Genomic DNA, 27,067 nt, shown 5'->3' with positions numbered 1-27,067 from the left:
GACGTGAATGCCAAAAGTTTAGCATCCACATACCCTACAGCCCAGTGCGTTGTATGCCTAGGTGTAGACCCGAGAGGACTGCCATGTGGACTCTGGGAGACTTGCATGAGAATGTTCACAGTGCTTCTATTCACGACAGTGGAAACCTGGAAACAACCCAGATGCCCATCAGAACGGGAGTGGGTGAGGGTACGGAGATGTGGCCCCACAGTGGGATATTATCCAACTGTCCTAGCAAATTAATTGCAACAGGCAGTGATATTGATGGATTTTAGAAATGTCATAAATATTAGCTAAAAAGAGCCTGTGCTCCCAAAGGTCACATTACAGCAGTCTTCCTTTTTTTTTTTTTTTTTTTTAATAGAAGTGAAAAGCAACAACATGTGCTTTTTAGGAATATTTAGAGATGAAGTAAAGCTGTAATAAAAGAGAGCAAGGGGAAAATGCGCTTGTGATGCGGGATGATGGTGGTATCTGGGATGGGAGGAGGAGGAGGTGGGGCGGGGGCACCATCTGGTTGGATAGGTGGTCGTCAGGGTTGTAGCCTGTGCTTGGGGTGGTGGGTTTGCAGGTGGTTATTACCTTAGGAAGACTAACTGAATGAAAGTGAGCCATGTGTGACCACAGAGGAGTGTTGTGAGCCAAGGATGATGATGAATAATTAACCCAGTTCCTGCCTATTGGGTCCCACATACCCTCCCACCCCCCGAGTTAGTTTTCGCAGAGACTGTGATGGCTCTGTGTTCGTGGGGAGGTGGGGGGGTCTGCTGTTCCAGAACAGCCCTTCTGCTTCTCTCTTGCCCCCCCAAGCCCCCCCACCCTGCCTCTTCTACATTGCCTGCTGGCTGTAGCAATTGCGGCTCTGTTCTTCCCTAACCGCTTGTTTCCTGTGTCTCGGTGCTTGTTAGAGGTGGCCTTGCCCACTGGTCATTTCCACTTGTGTGTATCTTTCCAACAAGACCATCATTTCCATGAGGCCAGAGGTCGTGTGCTAGTTCCTGTCTCTGGGGGCAGATTCCTCCCCAGCTCCTGTCCACTTGCCCCGACTTCCTTTATTTGAAAGCGGTTCCAGCCCCCCCCCTGCGGTGAGGCATGGCCCTGGGGGCTGGGCAATGTCAGTTGGCAGTGATGAGGGCCACTTCTGGGAAGCCCTCCTGGAAGGCAGTGCCGGCTCCTCGCCCCTGGGCTGGGGGTGGGGGCTCTCGTGGTCGACCTGTCTTCTCAGTGTCTTGACTCCTGTGTCCATCACTGTTTGCATGTCTTTGTCACCCATAGGTTACTGTCATTCTCAAGGCCACATTCTGTAACACCACCCCCCAGGCTCCTACAACTGCAAGGTGCCCAGTGACCCACCGTGAGTCTGGTGGGTTCTAGAAGGTCGGTGGGACCCTGAATTGGCATCTGGACTCCTAGGCGCTGGTGTTGGGTCCCACACAGGTGACCTGGGTGTCACTTAACCCCTCTGAACCCCACTAGTTTGGGGAGTTCACACGAGGCATGCAGGCCCCAGAACTAATCAGCATTGATGGTCATTCAGCTGTTTGGTGTCCCCTGCACCGTCAGGTGCTCTAATCTTCACAGCAGCCCCACAAGTTCTGGGCTCCAGTCTCAGTCTCGGCCTACCCTCAGCACTGGTGTCACCTCCCAGCCATGGATTCAGGTATTCCTGGGACCCACCTGCGCCTGTTGAAGGAAGCTGCCCCATTCCCAGTGATGCTGCCGGCCCTTGGCAGCCATCGCCACCCCTCCGCTCTCTAGAGAAGGCACAGGGATGGACAGTGTGAGACAGGACGGGCTTGCTTTCTCAGGGGCAGGTGCTTTTGCCTGGCTTATTTCTCCTGACTTCTCTGTCTTCTAGCAGAGACTGGTATCTCAGACACAGGGTGAGAGTCACTGTGTGCAGGGGGGTGGGTAGCTGTGCGAGTGTGATGGGAGCCGCGTAGGTGGTGCCTGTGTGTGCATGGGGCTGCAGCCAGAGTGGCCACCTGCCCACCTGGGGCCGTTCCGTTCCCTGCCCAACATCTGGCCTTGTCCTGGGTCTTGGGCCAGGACAATGGCCGAGGGACTGTTGGGAGAAAAGACTTTCCTGTGTCTGTGGGCTCAGGGTGTCCCTGGGCTGTGAGCTGAGCCGGTGCTGCACCCTACTCTGCTGCCACTGTCTTACCTCGGGCCTGTGGCCCTGGCTTAGAGGGGATCTGTGATGACCAACAGCTGGCTTTCCAGCATTTCTTCTCTTGTCTGTGTTCATTTGGGAAATATTTATGTAGAGCCTCCCTTGTGCCCGACTGTCCACTCACCCGCTGAGGGAGGGGGATTGATCAGCGCCCCGCTCCCCTAGGAGTCTGCACCACCATGCACCACCATGCCCCTGACGCCTCGTGCCCCGCCTGGGGTAGACCTGGGCTCGGTAAACACTGGTGTAGTGAACTTCCTCATGACCTAAGAGCCAGACGGTGCCTGTGAGTGTCCGAAGCCCAGAAGGCCATGGCTGCATGGGGGAGGCGTGTGCACCCCCGACAAGCCAGACGTAAAACGGGCACCTGCCCCACCGACAGGAGCTACTGTGAACACGTGTGGACCAGACTGCACATTCTTCACACACACCTGTCCCACCTGGTGTGGGCTCCTGTGGTAGGTGCTCAGCTGATGTGCATAGAGGAGCCTCGTTGTCCCAGGGCTCGGGCTGGGAGAGAGGCCACCTGCTGCATGGCTAGACGGGCATGGACTGTCCTCCCACCTGATTGGGCTTGGGAACAGCTGGGGACGGGGCCTTTATTCGCATGAAGTGCGGGCTCTCAGCTGGGCCCCCAGGGAAGCCAGAGCAGCTGACCTGCTGTGTGACCAGGGCTGGGGTGGGTGTGCATGCCTTGCCTTTTCCACCTCCTCCCAGAGGCTCTTTGATTTTGGTGGTCCTCACACCCGCCGTACCCCGCCTCTGAAGGAAAGCTACCCCATCTTGTTTTTAAAAGAAAAAGAAAAGGGCTTTTTGTGTTCTCCTCCACCCCGGCTTTGGCTGCTCAGGGCCATGAAGGCCCTGTGGGTCTGCTCGCAGGGCCTTGCTTCTGTCCCTGTGCGGTTGGGATCCACACTTGGGCTGGTCACACCATGAGCCCCAGTGCCAGCTTGGCCCCTGACAGCGGAGCCGGGGAAGGAGGTGGCTCTAGCAGAGGAAGCCCAGGCCGCAGCTCTATGATGAGTGACAGAGAATGACTGGCCCCTTCCTTGTGTCCCCACAGCATTTTATGCCATAAGCAGGTGACAGCACTTACCACCCTGGGTGACAGCAGCGATGCCACTGGGTCTGGGTTGGGCAGACATCTCTGACGGAGCATGGCAATTCTGACTCTGAGCCCGGGCCGTTGGGCTGGTCACACGTGTCTGGCGAGTTCCCTGTGCCCCTCAGGCCTTGGTGGGATGTCGCCCCGTGCTCAGCAGGACTGCATGGCAAGTCCCGGCCGCGATGCTGTCGGCCTGCTGTTCCTGCGGCTGCCCACCCGGCTCCCACCATCCCCCCCCCTCATGTCTGATCTACCCCTGGGGGCCCTCCTTGGCTATCCGTCTGTACTTTCCTTTTCCCTCATTCTGATTGCCTTGCCCGCTGCTTGCTCTTTGGAGCATCTAGCATTTCTTGGTAGATATGTCCCTGATACGCTCATTTACTGCAGCATTGCCCCCATTTACTGCAGTATCCACCAAGCCGAGACATTTGTTGATCTGGTCCATCTTGCATTGGCAAATAGCCAGCCCCAGGGGAGATGGGGACAACGACCACCTGCAGGTTGGGAGGGCTGGCTCCTGTGGCACTCAGACGTGTTCACAAGTGAGTGTGGCTTGCCCTCTGGAAGAAGGGTGTGGGTTTGTTCAGTGGCCTGGGGCCCCAGGGCCTCTGTTGTCACCAGACCCTCCTTCCCTGTGGTCAGTGGGTTGGGTTGAGTCAGCGATTAGTGAGCATCTGTGGGCAGCACGTGCAGGGGCCTGGGGTGGGGCAGAGAGGATTCAGAGATGAGCATCTTAAAGCACCCCAAGAACTTGAGGTTCCTGGTTGCCTTGGGCTGACCACGATGGGGACACTGTGCCAGGCTCAGGGCCCCCAGGAGGAAGTCCTTCTTTCCAACAAGGATTTGGGTATGGGATGGCATTGGGTGTGAGTGCTGTAGGATGGGGAGGATGTGGCCTCAGGTATTTGGGGCGAGTGGGGCCAGCGACCTCCAACCTTGGTCCAGCTGCCACGAAGTTGATACCATCTGTTGAGATTTTCACTTCCTGCTGAAACGTTACTCATTACAAACTTGTCGTTTCTTAACCTTCCTCCTCCCCACGTTTTCAACGGTGTCCTGAGCTGCCCTCCCCCAGTTTCCTGCCATAGAGCACATTTTTGGTGACAGAAGAAAAAAGAACCTTCCAGACTTTCTTGGTCTCTCTAGATGAGGCCTGATCATCAGTGGTCAACGCTCGTAACAGTGGTCACTAGAAGTGACCAGTTCTTAGGAGATTTGTTTGCCTGTACCATCTGTTTCTTCACTGTTGTTCTTCCCCAGTAGCTTCTCTGTTCGGTGGGGAATGCTTCTGCCGATCGGACTCACGTGGCAACTGCTAGTTGAGGATCAGTTTTTAGACGTGCTGTTGCTGAGGGACTATACTTGCTCTTTCCCCTCTGCTGTCACCTAACGTTGATGTGAGGATTTGTATTCAGAACTAGAATGAGGAGCAAGTGCGTTCTCCCCTTTTACTTTTCTCACAGCAAAATCCTACCTAGTTAGGTAGTTATCTAGTCGATTCCCCTCCAAATGCACAGGTCCTGGTACTCTCGACCCAGCAAAGGGAGCATGTATCACACCCTGTGGGTATCTCTCCTCAGGGTCACAGAAATCCCTCCTCTTAGAGCCAGACGTCACCTCTTGGTAACTTGTGCCATCTCATCTGTTTCACCTGCAGCTCTTTTGGAGGGGGACCTGGGGGAGGGAGGGGGAAGGAAGGAGAGCCCAGGGGAGGGAGGGGAGGCTGGGGGGAGGGAGGGGAGCTGGGGGGGGGAAGGAGGGGGAGGGAGGGAGAAGAAGGGGGAGGCAGGTGGTAGCACAGTCTTACCAAGAGTTTACTCTTCCCTCCACGTTTGCATAGAACCAGACCAACTTCTCTCAGGCCTTTGCCATTCTCTGTTCTCCTCGCCCGAGGCAGGCATCGCTAATCCACCATGTACCCCCAACCCCAGCCATGTGTGTCCTTAGAGTTCTCAGCACAGCACCCGCCAGCCCTTGGGGTTGACCTTGGCCATCCTTTGCCCTACAGGCCGTGGAGTGTGCTTTTCCTCCAGAGACATGAAGGAAGAGAGAAAGGAGAACAAGGAAAGGACGATCAGATGTTCTCTTTTGGTCCTCCCTCCTGCCTGGTTCTGAGCCAGAGCCCATGGAGAAGGCAAAGGGATGTGGGGTGAACGGGGGTATGGAGGATGACCCCATTCCTGAGGGCCTGCAGGGCAAACCCCCACACCCAGGTAGCTTCTATGACAGGCTTGCTGCCAGTGTCTGCGGGCCGCCTGTGTTTGTGCCTCCGAGAGCTGGGCTAGGCCAGGACCTGGAAGGAGGAGAGCGGGGCTGGGCCGGGACCCCTATAGGGGGAGAGCAGGGCTGGGCCGGGACCGCTGACCCAGGAGCAGCCATGTGTTCTCCCTCAGTGTCTGGAGCACCCTCCATGCCTGCTCCATACTCCTCTCCTACAGGTCAGGGTGATGCCCACCTGCCTGCTGATCCCCTGGTGGGGCTGCAGCTGAGGCCCAGCAGCAAGAGGCTGCTGGGGGACTGGGTTTGGGGACTTGGGAGCTGCTGCTGCCACCACAGTTGCACAGAGCGCAGGCAGGGCCTTGGCGCCCTGAGCGGGTTCTGGTGCTCCACCCTGGGGGCAGTGACACTGGGGCCCCACATTGGGACACACGAGGTGGGGGGGTGCTTTCTGCTTCTTCCTTTGGCTTTGTTGCCTCCCCCTTCCCCCCACCACCAGTGTGGCCCCTGTGTGTGCACATGTGCCTGGATGGCACCTGCTCTTCCTTGTCCTGGGTAGCTCAGCGCCACCTCTTCCTGGGAGCCTTTCTGGATTAGCCTCTTCTGGCATTGCTCAGTTCAGGTGTCTCACGTCCTCTCTGCCTGGGCTGTGGGATGGGGTGGAACAGAGTGGGGCACAGTGGATGTGTAGACCCTGTGTTCATCCTGCCCAGCAAGCTGCCTGCACTCGGCTCTGTGGGTGTGCCCAGGGAATCAGCCTGGGGCCCACATCTGATGGGGGTGCAGGGGGTAGCCTGGGGGGTCCCCTGGGGGACGTGCACGTCCGCCTGCTGCATTCTGGCCAGCGCGTGGTACAGGCTGGAGCCCCATGCCCGTGCTTGCCTGCCTGTCCGCAGAAACGTTGACTTTGCCAAGAAGCTTGTGGAAGGGGACTGTCCAGTGGCTATAAGATCCCTTCCTGCCGAGGAGTGGGGTTCCTTGTGTCCACTGCAAGCACTGGTGCTGCTGTCTTGACCAGGAGGAGAGGACAGGGCCACCCGAGCCACTCCGGGCATTGTGTGTGAGCACAGGCCCACTCCTTCCTCCCCTGCAGCCTCCTGGAGCAGGGTCCTGAGGGTAGGAGGCCCCCCATTGACAGGGAGGAATGGAAGTGGGCTCCTTGCTGTAGGAGAAAGAGCCCTAAGGCTGAGTCAGAGGAGACTTGGGTTTCTAGACCCCAATGTGATGCTGTGGGCCTGTGATTGCCTTTCTGGGCCCCAGTTTCCCTGTCCTGTATGTAACCCGGATGGCTCTTTCCAGTTTAGAAGCTAGTCTCCCTAATGCCCTGCTGTGCCCGGGATCCATCAGCAAGGCTGTGTGTCCATCCATCTGGCAGGCCATCCGGGCCCCCTGCCCCCACGGTTGCTGATGGCATCAAGGCAGGAGCTCCTCCCTGGAGCCTAGCTTTGGCTGCCACCGACAACCTTGTACTTACCATGTGAAGTGGTTCCCAAAACACCATTTATGGGCAGAGATTCTTTTCAGAGGAGCTGAGTCGAGTGCCCTGCTCGTGCTTCCGGGGCCACCCCACCACCTTTTTGGTTTTTTTTTTTTTTTTTTTTTGTCCAGGGGCTCAGGATAGGTACTTCCCAGCATCAGATAAGACAGCTCCTCCCACAGAGCAACCCTCAGCATCATACCAGCCCTCAAGGGCAGGGGACAGGCATTAGTGGGGCCACATGAGCATCCTCCAGACCCGCCCCTGTTGGGGTTCCCCTGGGTTGTTCTGCGACCTGTGGGCACTTGCCTATTTTCAACGTTGGCAGCCCTGAGTCAGCAACTTTGAGAAGCTGGGCTGTGCCCCTCGGTGCCCGCCCGCAGTCTGCTTTCCTGGGTCCCCTCCCCCAACTTGTGAAGGGGCCAAATATCCCTTAGAGATGGTCCTAGTCCTGTTAGAGGTGAGGGTGTGGCTCAGAGCGGGACTGTGGCTTGCCCTCAGGTCACATGGCAAGTAGGTTTGCCCACACAGCAGTGATTGAGTGTCCAGGGGCTCCTCTCTCTGGGTCTCCACCCCCCCCCCCCCCATCAGCCCAAAGGAAATATTTTGTTTTTCTGTGAACCAAAATTGGTCTTAGTTTGTTTCTGTGAACAGAGCCATGAGGACAGGCCGCCACCAAAATGCTCGGGGGCAGGAAGATTTGTCGCGGGTGGCCCGGGTGGGTAGCGCTGGTTCCTGAGATGTGGCGTGGCCTAGTTAGGGCGGCCCCAGCCCTCGGGCTCGTGTGAGTGCGAACTGGTTTCAGGCCCTAGGGACCCCAGGATTAATTGAAAGGACTCAGAACAGATGGATTGAATCTATCAGCAGCTTTACATGACAGCCTCTTAACATAAAAGCACTTCATTACCCACTCGTTTTGCCAGGGCCCCCGCCCCCATCGGGGGGTGCAGCAGGAGCCACAGCCCCGCGTCCAGATGGAACCGCAAGCTCGTGCCCCACGGGCCCGGCTTTGAACAGGCGGCTGAGGGTAAATCATCAGGCTTAGGTCTCCACCCAGCAGCTATGTTAGCAACTCGTGCTCTCAGCGGTGATAGCCCAGAGCGTGGGCTGTGGCGCGTGTCTGGGAGTCCGGTCCCTGTTGACCTCAGATGGGGTGATGGTGGAAGGCGTGAGTGGTCAGGGTGAGGGCAGCAGGCTGTCAGTACTGCGAACCACGGCAGAAGGTGTGAGGCCAGCATCCCCCGTGGGGAGAGCTCCAGTTTGGGGCAGCGGCCACCAGGGAGCGGGCGTGGTGCCAGGGAGAGCTCGCCACCCAGACTGCTGTTCCTTGCCCTTGCTCTGGACCCCACCTGGACCCCCTACCAACACCGTGCTGTGGCTTCCCCAGACCAGACATTCTAGTGATTCTTCTCCTGACCACTTCACGTGACTGTTGGGAGCAGGGAAGAGATGGGACCCTCTCTGTGGTTAGGTATGTGTTTGGCCAGGCCAGGCTTTCAGGCAGTTTTTTTTTTTTTTTTTAATAAAGATCTTATTTATATATTCATGAGAGACACAGAGAGGCAGAGACACAGTCTCTGTCTCTGTGGGCTCTCAGCCTTGTGGGATCCCAGTGGCATCTCGCCTGCGTGATCCCTAGCTGGTGCCATGCGCCCCCAGGCAGTGTTCTTGCTGTGGGGTTCAGACGCCCCTTAGAAGGTGCTAGAGTAGGCCCTGGGAACATGGGAGTTCAAGGGATACCTTTCCTGTCTGAGTCACCTCTGTAACATATGAATTCTAAATTAACCTTGTTTTGCTTGGTTTGCTCATAGAACAATCCTATTTGGGCATTAACAATTGGAGAGTGTGGCGTATCCCTACCAGCATCACACAGTTATCCTGAAACGCTTAAACTTTTGTTAACATCTGCAGGATTCCTGGCAAAGATCGTTGAGTTACGTCCATCCTGGTGGGGGAGCAAAGCAGATGGTCTTCAGGGCTTCATTCCCCTGCTAGCATGACAGACAGGACACCTCTTCCAAAAAAAAAAAAAAAGAGTTTTGTGTATGTGTGTGTGTATGTGTGTGTGTGTGTGTGTGTGTGTGTGTGTGTGTGTGTGTTTAAGCTGGCTTCAGGCTGGGTGTGGAGACCAACTCCTGCTGGGTGTGGGGCTTAAACGACCCTGAGATTAAGATCTGAGCTGAGATCCAGAGACATTTGATGGGATGAGCACTGGGTGTTATACTGTATGTTGGCAAATTGAATTTAAATTTTTAAAAATGTAGGGGAAAAAAAAGAGACAACTAACAGAGCCACTCAGGCGCCCCTTTTAAAAAAATCTTAATATAACTTTTGGGGAATATTTTTGGATGAGTCTAATTTTATCAGCTCTCCCTGGAAATAGCTTTTCCCCACTTCTGAGAGGGGAGTTGAGTTGACCAGGCAACTTGTGGAAGGGCCGCAGATGTGAGCGGAGAAGGCATGAAGAATTCAGAGGAAAGAAGCTCGGATGTGGCCAAGGGCATCAGAGGTAGCTGTGTGGAGGAGGTGATGTTTTCTGTGAGCTTTGGAGGATGAAGAGGGTTGTGAGGGGCAATAGTGGAGGTGAGGGATGTGGGGGAGAAAACGTGCCCCTGTGGAAACGGCAGGGCGTCATAGTACAGCTGAACCCAAGGCTTGACTTAGGGCCACAGTTAGCACTGACCCCATCCTGGGCTTTGTCTGTCTTGGGACTCTTAAGCCTTGTGCATAGCCCAGCTCAGAAGCCACCTCCTCTGGGAAGCCTTCCCGACTTGCCTGGGCAGAGTTTGGCTATGCTACTCTGACCCCTGCCCTTCTGGGCTGGGGTTTCTACTTCCCTGCCTTTCCATTCAGGCTGACAGTCCTCAGCTCCCAGCGCGTACTCACGGTGTCTTCTGAATATCTGAACTGCTGGCCTAGAGAGGGCTAGGTGTGCACTCAAAGCCGATACCGTGCATTATTCCTATTCTCGGTGTGGAGTCTGGGATGAGGCTGATCCAAGTCGATGCTATCTGTTTCTCTGGCTGTGCGGAAGGCACATTTGCTGCTCAGCCTATTGTGATCTCCTTGGTAACCTCCAGGATGCCTCTTCTGTGTGGTTGTGTTACCTTTTCTGGGATTTCCCCTCATTTACTCAGTCATCAGCTCCTATTCAAACTCCTACGGAGGGTCACTTGTGGGCCTGAAAACTTGACCTTTAAAGGCAGCATGTATGTATCTGGTCTTCCGGGAACAATATGAAGCCATAAAATTCAGTTTCATTTGAAGGGAGAAAAATAATTCAGGGTCTTCATGAAACCTATGTTCTCGCTCTCTTTTTAAGATTTTATTTATTTACTCATGAGAGAGAGGCAGAGACACAGGCAGAGGGAGAAGCAGGCTCTGTGCAGGGAGCTGATGCAGGACTCGATCCTGGGCCCCCAGGATCACGCCCTGGGCCGAAGGCAGAAACTCAACCCCTGAGCCACCCAGGTGTCCTGAAATCTGTGTTCTTAATCCAACAATCCCGGTGTACATGCGCACGCGCACGTTTCTACCCTGAAACTTCTCCGAGACCTTGCATTTCTTCCACCATGGGAGAAAACGACCTTTCTGTTTGATGGGGCACAGAGGTCTGGATGGGCTCTGGCAGGACTGTGAGCCCCTTCAGTGAGGCCTCTACATGCCCCAGCCCATGGGTAGAACTTTGCTGGGGCCCCCTAAGCCTAGATTTCCAGGACCTCTGGAGCCCACCACTCCCCACAGGGGCCTCCCCCTCCATCCCCAGGGCTTGGCCATGCTGTGAGTCAGCCCTGCCCTCCCCTTCCTAGCTGGCATTTGCTCCTCCCAGCTGAGGGGGGCTTTGCATTTCCTGGTGGGAGATGCCAGAGTGCTGTTTGATTGGGGGGGGGGGCGGTGCGGGGGAGGCAGGGCTTTAAAAGAATGGTAATGCACTTGATTTTCCTCCTGGATATGTGGGGAATTGTCTCATAGGAAAAGATAATTTTCGTGAACCTGTCATTTCACAGCTCAGTGGCTGGCATGGCACGGGGTTGAAATACCATCATCCCAGGGGGTAGGAGCGGGTTACAGACCCTTAGAAAGGGTGGCGGGGGAGGGGAGGGAGGTTTGCTCTCATCTGGTGTCTCTAGTGAAGAATGCGCTGTTGTTTTGGTATATGTTCCTTGAAGGTTCTTTTCCTCTTCTAATACATCCTCAGGGGCCGTGCATATGATTGTGTATCCTCCTCCAAAGCACCTTTTGTGGTCCAACCAGGATAAGCACCAGATCTCTCCGGACCCAACCATCCCCCTGGTCTGTTTGTAGCCACAGTGTTGAGGTGCTCCCCCTCTGTCACATACCCTGTTGTACTTTTATTTGTATTTTGAGGTTTTGGGGGGGGTTGTTTTAGGTTTACTGAGAGTTTGGGGTATGTGCACTTATTCCCAGAGGTAAGTGTAGGGCTTTAAGGGGCCTGAGCTGAGTCCCCCCTCATTCCTAAACCAAGAGGGGAGGTCCTGGGAGAAAGCATGGGCTCATTTTGGGTCTTCCAGGACATTCAGCTGCCATGGTCAGGTGGGCGCACCCTATATAAGTCCTGAATGGGGACTGGCCAAAATGGAATTGGAGGGCCCACCTCACCAAAGGCGTGACCGGACAGAAGGCAAAACTGAGCCTCACTTCCAAGCCCCCGGAGCTCGGGGGTCACATCAGGCCCCAGGGCAGGCCAGGTGGACTGAGGCCCCAGGCCCCAGCGAGGGTCCATCTGCGTCCTTCCCAGGCACTGCTGCACCAGCTCAAGCCTCCGATCCCCCACCCCACCTCTAGCTGGCAGCCCTGTCCACAGGGCAGTGACAAGAGTCTTCCACACCTTTTCATCCTGAAACCTGGCTGATACCTGCCAAATGCAGACATTTAGGGAACTTTAAAGGTTCCCTGAGAGGAGTTGGGGTTGGAGGGAGGACGGAGGAGGGCTGCTGACAGGAGGGATGGCAAGGTCGCAGTGTGACCTTGTGGCACTGGCCCGAATTGCAGCCCGGGGCCCCCCATGGGTTCAGAGACCAGCAGGAGGAGTGTGTGGTGTCATGGGTGCAGAGGCCATGCCCCTGGGTGCTGGTCCTGTGTGCTGCAGGGTGGTCCACTGTGGCCACCCACTTAGTCGTGATCAAGTGTGGTGTTTGCACATAACCAGGTACCTCTGGGATCTGCTCAGCAGCAGCTTCTGTTGCCCTTGGTGTCATTGGCATCGCCCCATCACCTGTGGGGCCTGCAGCGGGGCTCTCCCTCCTGTGGTCTATGTTTTTCCCCACCGAATACATCTGTATTTTCAGGAAAAGATTCTAACCAGAAGGGAGCGTTTTCCTTCTACTCAGCTTGCTGGTTGTGTTCTCAGGACTTCTCCCCACCCGTGACCTCTGGAGCCATGCTGTGGGCCCTGTGTCTCCCTTAGGGTGCTGCTGATGTCAGGAAGCTTAGAGTCCCAGGGCAAGTGCCCAGGCCTGTTGACACCATGTGCAAACACAGGTGTAGGCTCTGCCATACCCCTCCCCCCAAGCTGGGGTGACAACTCCGGCAACCCCGCCCCTCCCCCCCAGGTGACAGACACTCCCTGGAGAGTGTCCTGGCAGGTCCCATCCCTCCCCCAGCAGAAGGGCCCACGTGGCCCTGGGAGGAACCTAGGACTTCTGATAAGATCTTAGCTTCTGAATTTGCAGCCCTGCTGGTGTCAGGTAGGCTCTCTGCCCTCTTTACATTACAAAGCACTCTGTAGCCTCTGTTGTGGAGAACCCATAGACCCCACCCTCCTTCTCTCTCATTCTTCGAACTTTCCTTTCAGTTTGTTGACAGCAGTTAGTGGGAATGGATCCCGGAATGCAGTTAGTGCATCGAAAAGGAACATCTGGGGTTTCCCCAGCATTGCCTATTGGGACCCTATAATGGACTCGGAGGGGAGAGGGGGAAGAGAAGGGAAGAGGTACAGAATCCACCCTGGATCTCTTATTTAACCTTACTCTGTCGCCCCTCCCCCCCACAGGTTCTGCAGAAGGCTGGGCATCTCTGGGGAAGTCTGCACCCTGAGTCTGACTCTGCCCTCCTGCCCATCAGGCCACAGGAAGATGGGTGGCACGGAAGCTCGTGGGTGCACTTGTCCCTTGTCCTTGCCTCAGGGTGTGACCATGGCCTTTGCTTGTGCTTTTTTAGCAAAGGCCTGGGTGGCTCCAGGGGGGCTTGCTGGTGAATTTGAGGGCTGCGCAGAACACAGCACCGGGCTTGTGTTGTCCATCCTGGCTCTGCCCGCCCCGCCCCCCGCCCCCACCGTGCTGCTGGCCAGGGTGTGACCAGGTGCCCGCTGAGCCGCCCAGCGTCAGCTGCAGCCAGCACAGTGGCCTTCTGTTCTGTGTCCCAGGCGGGAGGGTCTCCTTGTCAGCAACCACCTCACGTCCCCACTAGATGGAGGGCCTGGCCTGTCGCCTTGGAGGCCCTGCCACCCCGAGGGGGGGGGGACGAGGGGATGTATTCTCTCTTCTGTCCTTGGGGACTGCCTGCCGCTGCCGAGTGCCCTGGTCATTGGCGTTGGGGGGTGACTGTTGTGATGGGGGTGTGACAGCTGCTAGTCACAGGTGGCTCTTGGAGCCTCCACATGTGCCTAGTGGGGCTGAGGAAGTAAAATTTTAATGAAATTTAAAAACTGATAACTTGGTTCGGTCATTAGAGAACTTCTAAGTGTGTGTGGGACGACTTGGGTGTGTGTGAAGCTACTTTTTTCAGATCTGGTGTTCCCAGTGGAGATTCAGCATCTGCATTGAGATGGCTTGTGCCTGTCAATGTCTCCTTGCTGGATTCCAGAGATCTTACTTAGTATAGAAGAAAATGTAAAATATCGCATTCGTGATTTTATGTTAATTATTTGGCAAAGTGATAATATTTTGGGTGTGTTGGCTTAATGTATTCGAATATTTTCACACACACACACCTTTTTTTCTTGCCTTTTTAGGGTGGCCGCTAGAATGCTGAAAATTAGTATGTGTCTCTCATTGTCTTTCTGCTGGACAGCCCTGTCCTCACGGCTTATACCCGGAGCCTGCTTTTGCTAGAAATGCAGTTGGTGGTCCTTTAGGGAGATGGCTTATGTCTCAGGAGCGCGTTGGGCCACAGGATTAGATCTTAGGAGGCCCACAGTATGTTTTGGAAAGGAACACATTTTTTAAAAAATCGTCTGTTCCTAAAATATTACTTCTTGATTACACAGGTGACATATTTCTTGTGGGGGGGAACATTAAAAGTACTGATTAGGGTAAAACATCCTGTTTGGGGAGGAGAATACGTGGGTTTTCTAGCAATATTTGCTAGCAGTGATTCCAGCTGGTCTTTTGCTGAGATAATCATAAACATAAAAATACCACCTTGTATGACAGCAGAGCTCATGGGGATGATTCCACATTCTGTCTCCTTTCTAGACACTGTAGGCACCCTGATAATGGGGCTGGTGCTCCAGGCGCCTAGACGGTGGCAGAGGGAAACCAGCTAAGACTTCAGAAGGGACTGGAACCCGTTAGACAATGATAACCAGGAATCTCCCAGAAGCCAGGCTGAGCACACGAGTTTAGTGTCGAGGCAGGGAAGGGACTGCGTGATGGATGGGGCTCCTCTGGAGTCCTTCCTTTTGCCAGATGAGCCAGCTGGAAAGTGGATTTTGCTGATTTTACTCTTTACGGGTATTTTTGCCACAGGGTGGGACCATGGACTCCTTGGGCAGGAGCATGCAGGTGACAGACTGTGTTGTCTGTGTGCTGACTTCTTTCAGGCCCTGAAGGAGGGTTGACGCTGCTCTGCGGCTCACACTTCTGTCCAGCGCAGGTATTCGCTGACAAAGATGCGTTTGAGAAAACTTGAGCTTCAATGTTGTGGTGACCCGTGACCCCAGATAATAAAAACATGTGCCAGCATTGAGGGGAGACAGTCCAGTGAGTGTGGGGCCGCATCCGCTCCCCTCCACCTTCTGGGGTGGACAGGAGCCATAGAAAGACACTGAGGAGGGGACTAAAATCATTTTATGTATTTTATTATTATTATTTTTTTGAAGGTGGTTGGCCTCTCCAGGCATGCTTGCCAAGGCTGCCAGTCTGATGTGATGATTTGGACTTTGCTCTGGGCTGTTCAGCTGGGCCCTGTGGGGTTGGAGGATGGTTTGATTGTCCCCTTCATCAGCACTGGTTAGCAGGATATGGAATACAGAGATCTTCATATTTATGTTGTGCTGGGAAAAAGCTGTCTCACTGGGAACATTTATAAAAAGAGTAAAAGAGACGCCTGGGTGGCTCAGTGGTTAAGCATCTGCCTTTGGCTCAGGGCCTCATCCAGGGTCCTGGGATCAAGTCCTGCATTGGGCTCCCTGCAGGGAGCCTGCTTCTCCCTCTGCCTGTGTCTCTGCCTCTGTGTGTGTGTGTGTCTCATGAATAAATAAAATATTTAAAAAATAATAATTTTTAAAAAAGAGTAAGGAAGGGTCCCCTGGGTGACTCAGTTAAGTGTCTGACTGTGGCTCAGGTCATGGTCTCAGGGTCCTGGGATCCAGCCCCGCATCAGGCTCATTCAGCAAGGAGTCTGCTCCCTTTGCTCCTCTGTCCTGCTCACGTGCACACACGTGTGCGCTCTCTCAATCTTTAAAAAAAAAAAAAAAAGATGTAGGAGGAGCTTTGTTGGTGAAGAACTTCTATAGTGACCACTTTTGTAAGACCAAGAATACTTAGGAAAACCTGCCCCCTTCCTTGTCTTCCGTAAGATGAGACTTTTACACCTTCTGGTTTGTGAATAACAGGGCACATCTGGGCGCAGAAAACAGACTGGTCCTGAGAAGCGTGCTGGGCAACGGGAGTGGTGGGTGGGCGCCTGGGAGCCCCCACACTCGGGGCGGTGGGGGTGCGGGGGGGGGGGAAGCTTGTTAAAGGCCCCAGACACGGGGGCATGACTGATGGCTGGTGCCTGGGCCTTCTCTCAAAGCTCCTTGGTGTGAGGGCCAGAAGGCGGCTCATTTCCGCGCAGCCCCCTCCCCCCACGGGTGCGGATTAGCTTTGATTTATCCCCTCTCCTAGGGAGCCACTGCTGTAAAGGAGAGAAGGCTCCTCCTCTGCAGCTCCGTATCTGAGACCTGCTGAATGCCAGGATCCTGAAGCATCAGGTTACAAAGACTCAGTAGCATCTCTCTCATCTTTATTCTGTAGTTTTTTTTTTTTTTTTTTTTTAACTGCACCAGCAAACCATATGATGAAAATAAAGACGTCTCTTAAAAAGAACCTTACCCCTAATCCTCTAGCCTTGGCTTGCAGTAGATCCTCATTTTTCCCCAGGGTCTCCGTACAGAGGCTGGTGTGATTTACACTTGTTAGTGATTGAGGCAGAAGTATAATCAACTTGGACTTTTCATGTGTATTTGTATCCTAAATATTCCTTTCTATTATATAGGATCTTCATACGTAACCATTGAGTGGCCATGTGTTCATCGAGTGACTTGATAAACTAATTTTCTTAGTTGTCCTGTCATTTTGTTTCCTGTTCTTAACTGTACCTTTTCCCCTTTGTTTCTGTAGGAAGTTCTCCAGCAGCTGATCGTAATGAATTTGCCCAATGTTTTGATGATTGGCAGAGACCCACTGTCTGGTGAGTAGAAGCTGCCCCCTGTCGTGCCTGGGCAGTGCCGGCGCCTCTGAGCAGCTGCTGGACACACAGCTCTGGCCGCCAGCACAGAGCCCGTGCGGTGAAAACACGGGCTTGTTGGGGTGAGATTCTTGAAGGGTGGTTTATCACGCTGAGGTGCAAAGTCGGGAGAGAGCCCCCCTCCCCCGCCACCGCATACAAGTGCAGGCCAGGCCTGGCTGCTGCCTCCTTTGGCTTAGGAGCCTGAGGCGGTCGTATGGTGGACTTGCTCCGGGGTCTTTCCTTCGTAAACATTGAATCCACACCCCCGTGGGACGTGGTTCCTGTTGGCAAGAAAGTGAGACTCTTCCGAGGGAAGTCCTGTCCCTTCTGTGAGGATCCTGCTACACATTTATTCACCCGGTGCTCCATCTCTTCCCCATGTCTCGTCCTGGATCTGTTTCTATGCCTTCTCCTGGTCTCTGGAGCCCGGATGGGCAAGGCTTCCAAGTCCTAGGCTTGCACACTCGGTGTGACTTTGAAAAGACTGAAAGAAATGTCCTTCTGGGCACCTTCCAGAAAATCAGAGCTTAATGCCTACCTGCCAGCTCACCTGCTGGGTGGATTAAGGAGGGGGATGCCATATGTGTATGCCTTGACCCCTGCCCGTGACTCATGGACATCAGCCTACAGGCCCCAGGCACAGTGTGCTTGCCAGCTGGGCCTTGTTCCAGTGGAGACCTGGTGAGTGCAGGTCTCTGACCGCCTAGGATCGGTGAGGATCCAGGAAGGCAGGAGGGACGCCATGCAGGAGTGGCTTCTACAGAAAGAACTGAAGCCTTCCTCTGTGGCATCTCATACCCTGTTCCCGTGGGCATCTGGCCACCCCTGTTTCTGTCCATATGAGAGTAGCTAGAGCTGCCTCAAGGCTTTGGGGAGAGTACCCTGAGGGGCCGGCCTAGAAAGTTTCTCCAGAGAAGCTGTGTTTTAGTGCCATGGCCCTGGGAGCTGCTGGAGGTCGGGGTAGCCAAGCGTTGGGTCACTTTACTCCTGGTGGCTATGCTGCTGGGTGCTGGGTGCCTGGCATATCTACTTTTCTCTCTGTGGGCCCAGAGGACGTTAGGTTTCATGGGTCTCCCCGTGGTCCCCAGTGCAGCTGGCTGTGGTCACTCATGGCCTTAGCAGAGGCTGCCCAGGCCCACCTAGAGGCTCCTGGCAGCAAACACTGCTCCCCTCTCTGTGCATTAGTAAGGGGGAACCTGATGTTCGCCTTCCCCTGGCTCTGGCTTTATTTTATGGTTCCCCAGGTAGCGGATGCCCAGATGCCGCTCACGCAGGCCCCAGCCCAGGCCCCGGCCCCGGGGGCAGTGGCTCCTCTCCCATTTCTGTGGTAACGTCAGGAAGGTGGGGATCTGCTTTGCTGAGCAGAGTTACGCTGCCTGACCCGGTTTATTCTGGGGGCTGGTTTTATGGGGGGAGAGATGCCTGTGGAAGGTTGGTGGTTCAAGCATGGTTCTAGGTGCTGCCTGCCCCGGAGACACCCCCCTGCAGAGGAGCAGGAACAGTGGAGCCTTCCTGTGTGAGCCCCTGGTGAGCCCGCCCTGCACTGGGCGTCATGTATGGTTAACACATACAAAGGGGAGCATGCTCCTGGGCTGTGACCGTGCCAGCCCATTGATAGGTGAGAACACAGAGGCTCGTAGGGCTTCGGTGGCAAGCCCTCGGTCACATGGCCCGCAAGTAGACCCTGCAGCCCGAGCTCCCTGGCCGTATCACACACAGACGAATCAGGTTGGGCCAGTCATCGACCCTCTGACCTATGGAAATGGCAGTGGCATGTGGTCCAGTCTGGCGTTACACACATCCCACTGCCCCATCCAGCCACCCTGTTGCCCCGTCGTGCTGGATAACTTCCCACCCTCCTCCTGAGGGTACCTGTGGTCTTCCCTGATGATGTCCCCCTGCCATCTGGAAGCCCATACTCTGGAGGCCCCTTTGCCAGCTACCGCTGCACCCTGGAACCCTGGCTCCTGCCTCCCTGCTCAGCAGTCTCTGTTCCAGCCTCTGAACCACATGGAGCCTGAGGGGTTGTCCATACGCAGAGCACACAGGTCTCCTCTCAGGGTCTGGTGCTGAGCAGAAGCCTCTGCAGAGATGTGGACACTGGATTTTGCTTTTGCTTTTTTTTTTTTTTGAAATTGCTTTATTGAGGTATAGTGTGCATACCTTAAAATTCACCTGTCCTGGGTATATGATGTAGTGGCTTTTTTTTTTTTTTTTTGTCATAAGTGTCTACAACTATGCACTCTTCACCACAATTCAGGCTTAGGACACCACAGGGAAGCTGTTTTTGAGGCTCTGACAGGTGCATGGGGTGTCCTGGCATCAGATAGGATCAGTATACATCAGTCAGAAAGGTGGTATCTCCTGCTCTGAAGGACAGGCTGGGAAGAGACTCGGGGGGTCGGCAGGCGGGGGTCTCCAGGGGCATGCGGGGGGCGGGGGGTGGTCTCCGGGCAGGGCCTGCATGGTCACGGCCCTGGATGTGGGAGCTGGGTGCGTGCTTGCGTAGGCTCTGACTGGGGTCCCGGGACCCCCTGAGCAGGGGGGAGGTCAGCAGGCCCACTGGCAAGAAGGTGCAGAAATGTATTTATGGGATAGTGTTTCCTGCTTTAAATTGTAAAACATAGATGAGTGAAGCACTTTCGGTTTCTTTTTAAATAAAGACCAAAGTTGATTTCTTTTTTGTGTGGTTGCCTAGAAGTGGGTTTGGGAGGTGGGAGGGGTGCTGCTTTCTTCTTCTTCTTCTTCTTTTTTTTTTTTTAAACTAATTCTGCCCCACATATCATCTTAGGAGCATGCCTGTGCTCTCTTTGGCTGATATTGATATTGTACTGTTATTTATAACATTTCAGTTTTGGGGTTTTTTTATTAAAAAAATTTTTTTTTGGCAAATGTACCTCAACGGAGCCATGTGCCAGGGGCAGGACAGAGCCCAGCAGGGCATCTCGTCAGACACACACACACACAGGGACACTGATCCTGAGACACTGAGTGTTTGTCCCCAGGAGGGTGTCCTGGGATGTGGGGGCTGTCCCCTGCCTCCGACCTAAGGAAGGGAGATGTCACAACTCCTACCCTTACGAGAGCTTCTCTGTGTGTCTAACCAACCTGCCCCCCACCCCACGCCACCCCGTGGGACGAAAGGATGTTCTCTTTTCTTCTGCCTTGGGTGGGATTCAGGGATGCTCAATGAATGTGAAGAAGAACTTTCAGAGACTTCAAGTCATTGTTAAAACCTCTTCTTGGTGTCTGGCTCTCCTGGCCCCAACTCTTCATCCTGTCTCTCCTCTTTTGCACCTGAAGTCACCTCTCCGCAGTGTCTGTCTCGTGGTACACCTGCGGTTTTGCAGCTGTCCTCATGGGTTGTCAGGGGCGTCTGTCCGGGACCTCATCGGGTGGACCCCACATCTTGGAGCCTGGCCTGGGGTCTCCTAGGACCCAGCCCTGAGCCCCTTGATCATGTTCGTATGATGGCCATTGGCAGGAGAGCCTCACGCTGGTGGCCCTCAGGACTGGGTATTGTAGGGTGCTCTTCGCTTTGTGTCGCCTTGGCTGAGTCTTGTCATCTGCTGTCACCCACATGTGTTCATCAGGCTTCCCTCTTCCTGCCACAGTGGCCTCTTCCCCATCTGCCCTGGCCTTTCCCGTCCCCATGTCCTCAGTACAGGCCCTGTTCCTCTTAACTGCTGTACTGCCCCGTCCCCTGGCACTGGGGCCTGCGTGCACTGGCCTCCCGCAGCTGGGCTTGCCCTTAGTAGGCATTGCCGGGTGTCCACCTGTGTGCCCCTCACCCTTCAGGATCCCAGTCCTGTCCTGCTTCGCCTTCCCCTTGTTCACAGTGTGTATCACTCTCCAGATCTTTGATCGTTTATTTTCTCATGTCTGTCGCAGGGCTTATCCCCCAGCCCACACACGATGGAGTCTTCCACAAGGGCAAGAATCTTCGGGTTTTTTCTCTTTTTTGTTGCCAGTGTCTTCCGGGTGTCTAGAGCAGTGCCTGGCACGTAGTAGGTGCTCAGTAAATAAAGCACACATGCTGCAGACCCACCTTTGTCCCCTTTGCTCTCCTGTCCCCACTTCCCCAGTCCTTCAAGTGGGCGCTCGCGACAGGTGTTAAACACATGCTCCTGCAGATGCCAAGGTCAAAGGTCAGCGGTCAGGGCCGAGCCAGAGTCGATCTCCACCCAGTGCCACCTGTTGATCTCCACCCAGTGCTATGTGTGTGGCTCGGAAGCTGCCCTCACCCTGCCATCTTGCCAGCTGCACATCCACGTTCAGCACGTTTCCATGGTTTATCAGAGTCTGTTCTGGAAGAAGTCATGAGAACCACGACAAGATGACGTCGGCTTTATCCGTAAAACGGGGGATGGTTTTGGACCAGATCCAGACCAGCTCCCCGGCCTCTGCGCTGCCGGGCCCTGTCACCGTGCCACACAAAGAAGACTAGATTCATCTGACAGGAAGCCAAGGGTGTTAGCAGATTAATTTCTCCGGTGAATCATTCAGCAGGCGCTCGGGAAGAGAGCATTGTATCCACGGGCAGTGGTGGTTTTCTGACTTGTACGTGGCTGATCCACGTGAGATGGTGAGAATGGAGGGAAGGCATCTCACGGGTGCGGAAACCCAGCCTTAGAGAAGGTGCTCATGCAGAGGCTCGCAGCCTGTGGCCGTACAGGAGAGAAGCACATCTGTTGGGCATCTGGGTGCCCCGGCGGGATCCCAGGCCCTGGGAGGGGCTGAGCCCGTGCCCTGCACAGGGCTGTCTCAGCACGGCTGGACATCTGAGGATAGCCTGGGTGGTTCCAGCGCGCTGGCCCCAGGTCTTCCATGTCCCCTCTGTCCTGCTGGTTCCAGGAGGGCCTCTAGCACAGAGCAGGCTCCTAGGGGCATTGGCGGGTCTGTGTCCATGGGTGCTGTGCGTACCCTTCCTCCCAGCTCGCGGCGGAAGAGACCCAATGGCCTCTTGCTAATCCTCTCCAGCTTGTGTTTCTCCTGCCACCTGCTGGGCCCAAGGGCCCTGGAAACAAATAGGTTGTCTATGTGGAAGGAGCCCCCCAAGTCCTAGTCAGGGCAGGGGTGCATGGGAGGCAGCGTTGGTGACGGGTAGACCTGTTCCAGGGTGAGAAGTGGTGTAAGCACACTTGATGGAGTGCCATGAGCTCTGCGTGGGCAGGCTGGGAAGACTTCCTGGAGGAGGTGCATGGCCGTGCATCAGAAGGGAGGGTGTCCTGGGATGTGGGGGCTCTGAGGGGTGGGACGGCCCTGGGAATCCCATGACGGGCTTCATGCTCTGTACACTGGGAGGAAGTAAGGCTGTGTCGCAGGTGAAGCTACCTCCCCAAGACCCTTGGGATTTGACACTTAACCCTCTCAGCGTTAGGTGGCTATCCTGCCAGGGGCGCCGTGGAAGTGCTTTCCAGATCCCACAGAAACCACCCTCGTAGTCCTCCCCGCACAGCTCTGCCTTCTGCTGACAGGGAGCTGGTGCCAGGCTGCTGGGCCCATGGCTGGCTCACCTCCGCTGTGGCAGCCAGGGGACAGAGCCCAGGGTCCGGCTTACTAGGAACAGTCTTGTCGCCCCTAGACCGTTCTCCTAAAGACCGCGGGGACTGGCTTCCCTCCCCTGCCGTCCCCGCGGTGCTGCCCTGCTCACCAAGCGAACGGGTGGCGAGCATCCGCCGTCCGGGGTTAAGTTAATGGCACATTCTTGCCTTCTTTCTCCAAACCTTATTTATTGTTTCATTTCTCCCCAACTCTGGTCTGGTCTGGTCTCGTACGCGTGTATGTTTATTTTGGGGGGTTTATGAAAATCTCAGGTCCTTTAAACGAAGAGGGGAGGGGTAAGCGAACGAAGGGAAGCCACCCTCGCAGCCCTCTGCTCCCGTTTATGCTCCGCGTTCCCTCCTGGAGGGGCCGGGCTCAGGGAAGCCGCCGTCCGGCCCCTGCTGCGGGGCCTCGGCTGGGGGTCCCTGGAGCCGCAGGCCGGCTCTCTGCTGCGGCGGGCACAGGCGGGCAGAGGCGGGCACAGGCGGGCGCGGCCGCTCGCCGGCCTCCTGGGCAGCCCGAGGGCCGTGCCTGGATACCAGCCTTTGTCCGGTGGACCGTGAGCGACGCTGTGTACACACGCTGCTGCCCGGCTCTGCCCGCGCCATGGCCACCTGCGGGACTGCTCCCCGGGGCCGGGGCCGGGGCCGGGGCCACCCGCGGACGCCGGACCAGACGTTGTTTGTGAGAGGTCTCTGTGGTCACCGCTGGGACCGGGGCTCCGGGTTTTCTGCCTGGGGCGGGGGGGGGGGCAGGGGCCCTCCCTCCCGCCGGCTCCCGCCTGTGCCGGCCTCTCCTCTGCAGCCCTGGCCGCCGGCTCTCAGGCTCTCAGGCTGAACTCGGGCGGCCGGTGCTGCCTTTCTGGTCGTCTGTGTGTGGAGCTCAGGCAGCGGCCACCTGCTGTGGCCCCGGCAGCCCGGGGGCCGGGAGTCCTTTGTGTTGGCGATGCCGTCCAGGGGCACGGTGGGGCGCCTTCAGAGTGTTGTCCGTCGTCTGGGAGCAGCCGCCTTCCGTCACCGGGCACTCGGTGGTGCTGGGGGATCCACGGTGGGGACGGGCTTGATGTGCATGGTGGACAGACCCTGAGACGGGGGGCTGCCGGTCAGGGTGCCCTTGGGAGGCCCCTGCCCCATTTCGCATGGACACGTGACTCCGTGCCTACCAGAGTCCACCCGTGATAAACATTTATTTAATAATTAGATAAATCGGGGAGGGGGTGCCTGGTTATGCTAATGCCCGGTGGGGGCTGCATCCCGGGCATCAGAGAGCTACATGAGGCTTTCACAGGGTCGCCCTTCCGACGGTGAGGTGGGGCATGGAGGTGCTTCAGACCGCACAGACTGGGACAGGTACGTAGAGGGTCCGCATGGGCCCCCCCACCGGGAGCTCACCCTCCATGCCGTTCCTCAGCAGCGCCCGCGAAGGGGGCCCACAGAGCTGGGCCCGCATGCGTGAGTCTCGGGTGTCATTTGACATCGAGGAGACGTGCCCACGGTCGTGCTCAGGGCAGTGCTGTTTTCATATTCACGAGACGGCCCCATGATCATTCCAAGGAAATGGGTGTGTTTTATGTAAGAAACCGGGATGAGCATAGCTGGGAGACTGACTCTGGCACAGACGCAGGGGAGAGCAGCACGGAGAATTGTTAGGGGAAAATATGTGCGCACGTACACGTGGTCTCCGTTCCAGCAGGGAAGGAAGTTCTCTGTGTTCTTCTACCATGGATTCAATGTGCTGTTTTTGTTTTGTTTTAGATTTTGTTTCTTAGAGAGAAAGTGTGCGTGAGCGCACAAGCAGGGGGAGAGGGAAAAGCGGGCTCCTCAATGAACAGGGAGCCCAAAGCAGGACTTGATCTCAGGACCCGAGGATCACGCCCTGAGCTGAAGGCAGACGCTCACCCTCAGAGTCCCCCAGGCGCCCCCACGGATCCAGTGTGAGCTGTTAACGTGACCAGTTAACCTCCTGCATGCTGGGCGCCCTGGGATCAGACACTAGACGAGGGAGAGCCTTGCTCTGGGCAAAACTGTACCTGTTCATAATGGCAGTTTTGGGGGGAAGGGATTGGTAGGGAGTCAGGGTGAAGCAGGCAGGGACCAGCTCCGAGTTCTGTAGCTGCGCCCGTCCAGACCTGTTCTTGTTTGTAACATGGAGAGGATACTGTCCTGGGGATTAAATCAAACGGTGGCATGTTCTGTGAGGGGCCTGTGGGGAGGGCAGTGTCTGCTCGAATAGGCCCGTTTTCCAGGTCGTGAGGGTTAAACCCTCAGCCTTGCAGGCGGTTTGCAGGGCCTGGGCTTGTGGTTGTGGAGAGCTGAGTCGGCGAGACAGGGAAGGGGGTGCGTCACGACTTTGGTCTTACAAGGAATCACTGTGCCTCCCTCCCGACCTCCGCCAGGCAGAGGATGTGCAGCGGGGGCAGGAGGAGCTCTGTCTCAGAAGGAACCGTGGGCACGTCCTTGCCTGAATGCCCACCTCATCCCTAGGTGGCTGGTTATTCACGACAAGCTTTATTTTCTGTATCCAGACACCAGGAAGTGTGAACATTCAGATGGCTGCATCTTAGAGAGTCAGGGTAGAGCCAGAAAGGACCCCAGAGATGACATTCGGGGCATGGAGGATGGGTTCAGTTTCATGGGTCAACTTCTGTTGATGGGCAGTGGCTGTCATTTGCCATGTTCAGAAGGGTTCCAAGGCCTCCTTCCAGGCTCAGGGAGCAGCTGTTCTGATTGATGAGCCATGTGTCCCCCAGACACAAGATTAGAAAGGGGATTCTCCAGCCCTGATCTCCACGTCCAGCCTCCCTGTTAGAGGCTCGCGTGCTCTGACCGTTAAGCTATGCTTCTGTCTGTGCACCCCCACCGCTCGTGTTAGCAGATACTCGTCCTTCTGTCTTGGAATCTGATTGCTTGGAACATCTGGAAGCCTTATACGTAGCTCCGACCAGCAGGTGCACCCTGGCTCTGCAAGGAAAGACTGGGGTGACTTTCTTTGTGTCAGGGCCTCAGGAAGCAGGTAGTAAGGTTTTTGTTAGGCTCGACCATCAGCTTGGGCTCTCTTGGGATCCCCCCGGCTTGTGGGTAGGTGCAGAGGGTGTTGGATGTGTTCAGCCCTCCCCCACCCCTCGGTTGCATGTGACTCAGTACAGAGATCCACACTGCTGGGGAACCCGCCCCCATCCCTCACCCTGGGAACCCATCCTAGTGAGCTTAACCACAAGACATTTAGAATTTGATAGACACCCTGTGTGTGCCCTTACCCCTGGGCCTTGTGCGTGCTCCTCATTCCTTCCTCTCCCCGTCACCCCTGGGCCTGAAAAGCTCTGGTTCACCTTCCTCCCTCATAGCTCCTCAACCTTGGGTCTCAGGGCAGAGGTTACTTCCCTTAGGAAGCCTTGCATGGGCCTGACTGTGAACTACATGTCCCTCCTCTGGGTTTTCAGGGCATGTCAGCTCTTTAAGAACTGCTGGTGGTCTTGGTCCGAGCCCAGCGGATGGTGTTGACTCTGGTTCCATCCTCTGCTAGCCCCTGGCATGTAGTAGGCAGTTGGGAGGGAGCCATCTGTATGGTTTATTTCTTCTTCTTCTCTCTTTTTCATGAGAGAGAGACACAGGCAGAGGGAGAAGCAGGCTTACTGCGGTAGCCTGATGCAGGTCTCGATCCCGATCTCTGGGCTCACGACCTGAGCCGAAGGCAGATGTCCAACCATTGAGCCACCCAGGCGTCCCAGGGTTATTTTCTTCTTTGCCTTCCTTAACGGTGTCACTGAGCCAGTCTTACTGGTAGGCACCCAGGACAGACTCTTCTCGTCTGTTTTGATACTATCCCAAACCCACAATCTGGCAGATGTATGAAAATAGCAGTCGTTCTTTGCCTTGCTCATGAAATCTTGAGACAAACTGGGCATCCACTTCCCAGGAGAAACTTGGGGAATTTGTGCTCTTTTTCTTTTCTTTTTTTTTTTTTTTTTTTTTTAGTTTTTATTTATTTTTTAAAGTAGCATAGGAATCTGTGTAGTGATAAAACCATCGGGATGCAGTTGTTGTAAGCCAATGTTTGTATTCACTTCGCCTGGTGAGACTGAGCAGACAGCATCGCTTCATTTGAATGGGGGGCAGAGGCGGGCGCCTGGGTAGCTCCATAGGTTTAGCGTCTGCGTTCAGCTCAGGTTATGACCACGGCCCTGAGATTGAGCCCCGTGTCAGGCTCCCTGCTCAGCGGGGAGTCTGCTTCTCTCCCTCTCTCTCTTTCTCCCACTCAAATACGTGAAATCTTAAAAAAAAAAAAAATGAGGGCAGAGGTGAACATCCTAGTACCCTGTTCACCACCGAAAAGTTGTTTCAAAAAATCTTTTCCCCATGAAAATTTTTCTAAGACTCTCTCCCTTTAAAACCTTTGCCCCAACTCTGTTCTAAAACGTAGCAAACAGGAATTCCATACTTTTCTAATGGGTGTGAGTGAGTGAGCGGGAGAGTGACTCACGGTTGGCATTGTGTGTGGCTGCTGGGTGCTGAGGGAACAGAACCCTTTGTTCTTTCACCGAGCAGCCACAGAATGTCGTTGGGAGCCCTTTGTGTGCGGTTACATGGGGTTTCTGGTCTCTTCCCTGCAGTCAGGTAACTGGCTGGTGCTCCTGCCACTGGCGGTGGGCCTGTTCAGTGCTTGTTCTCATGGGTAGTTTGATGCTTTTTTTTTTTTTTTTTTTTTAAATCTGCCGTGAGCTGGGAACATGGATCATCGGAGTAGTTTAAAGTATTCTAGAGTATGATATAATTAGGACCTTTGGGGCCTTGGCTGTGAATCGGTAAAGATTCACCGGGTGAACTCTGGCTTCTGTCTGGGCTCACCTGAGACCTTCCAGATGCGTTCCTCCTGCGTG

General features: G+C 55.3%; 1 protein-coding gene across 5 annotated transcripts in view; it reads left to right on the top strand.

Annotated features, from left to right (window-relative positions):
* CCDC88C (coiled-coil domain containing 88C) overlaps positions 1–27,067 on the top strand; it is a 121,073-nt gene that overhangs the window by 34,971 nt on the left and 59,035 nt on the right. For all 5 annotated transcript variants that reach the window (XM_072839714.1, XM_072839710.1, XM_072839711.1 and 2 more), the window contains one exon: positions 16,539–16,608. In XM_072839714.1, the coding sequence (XP_072695815.1) occupies positions 16,539–16,608 (70 nt within the window). The remainder of the gene's footprint in view (positions 1–16,538; positions 16,609–27,067) is intronic.

This window comes from Canis lupus, chromosome 9 (genome assembly GCF_048164855.1).
Source record: "Canis lupus baileyi chromosome 9, mCanLup2.hap1, whole genome shotgun sequence".
In the NCBI taxonomy this organism is placed as follows: Eukaryota; Metazoa; Chordata; class Mammalia; order Carnivora; family Canidae; genus Canis; species Canis lupus.
This window is presented reverse-complemented; position numbering and strand designations above follow the sequence as displayed.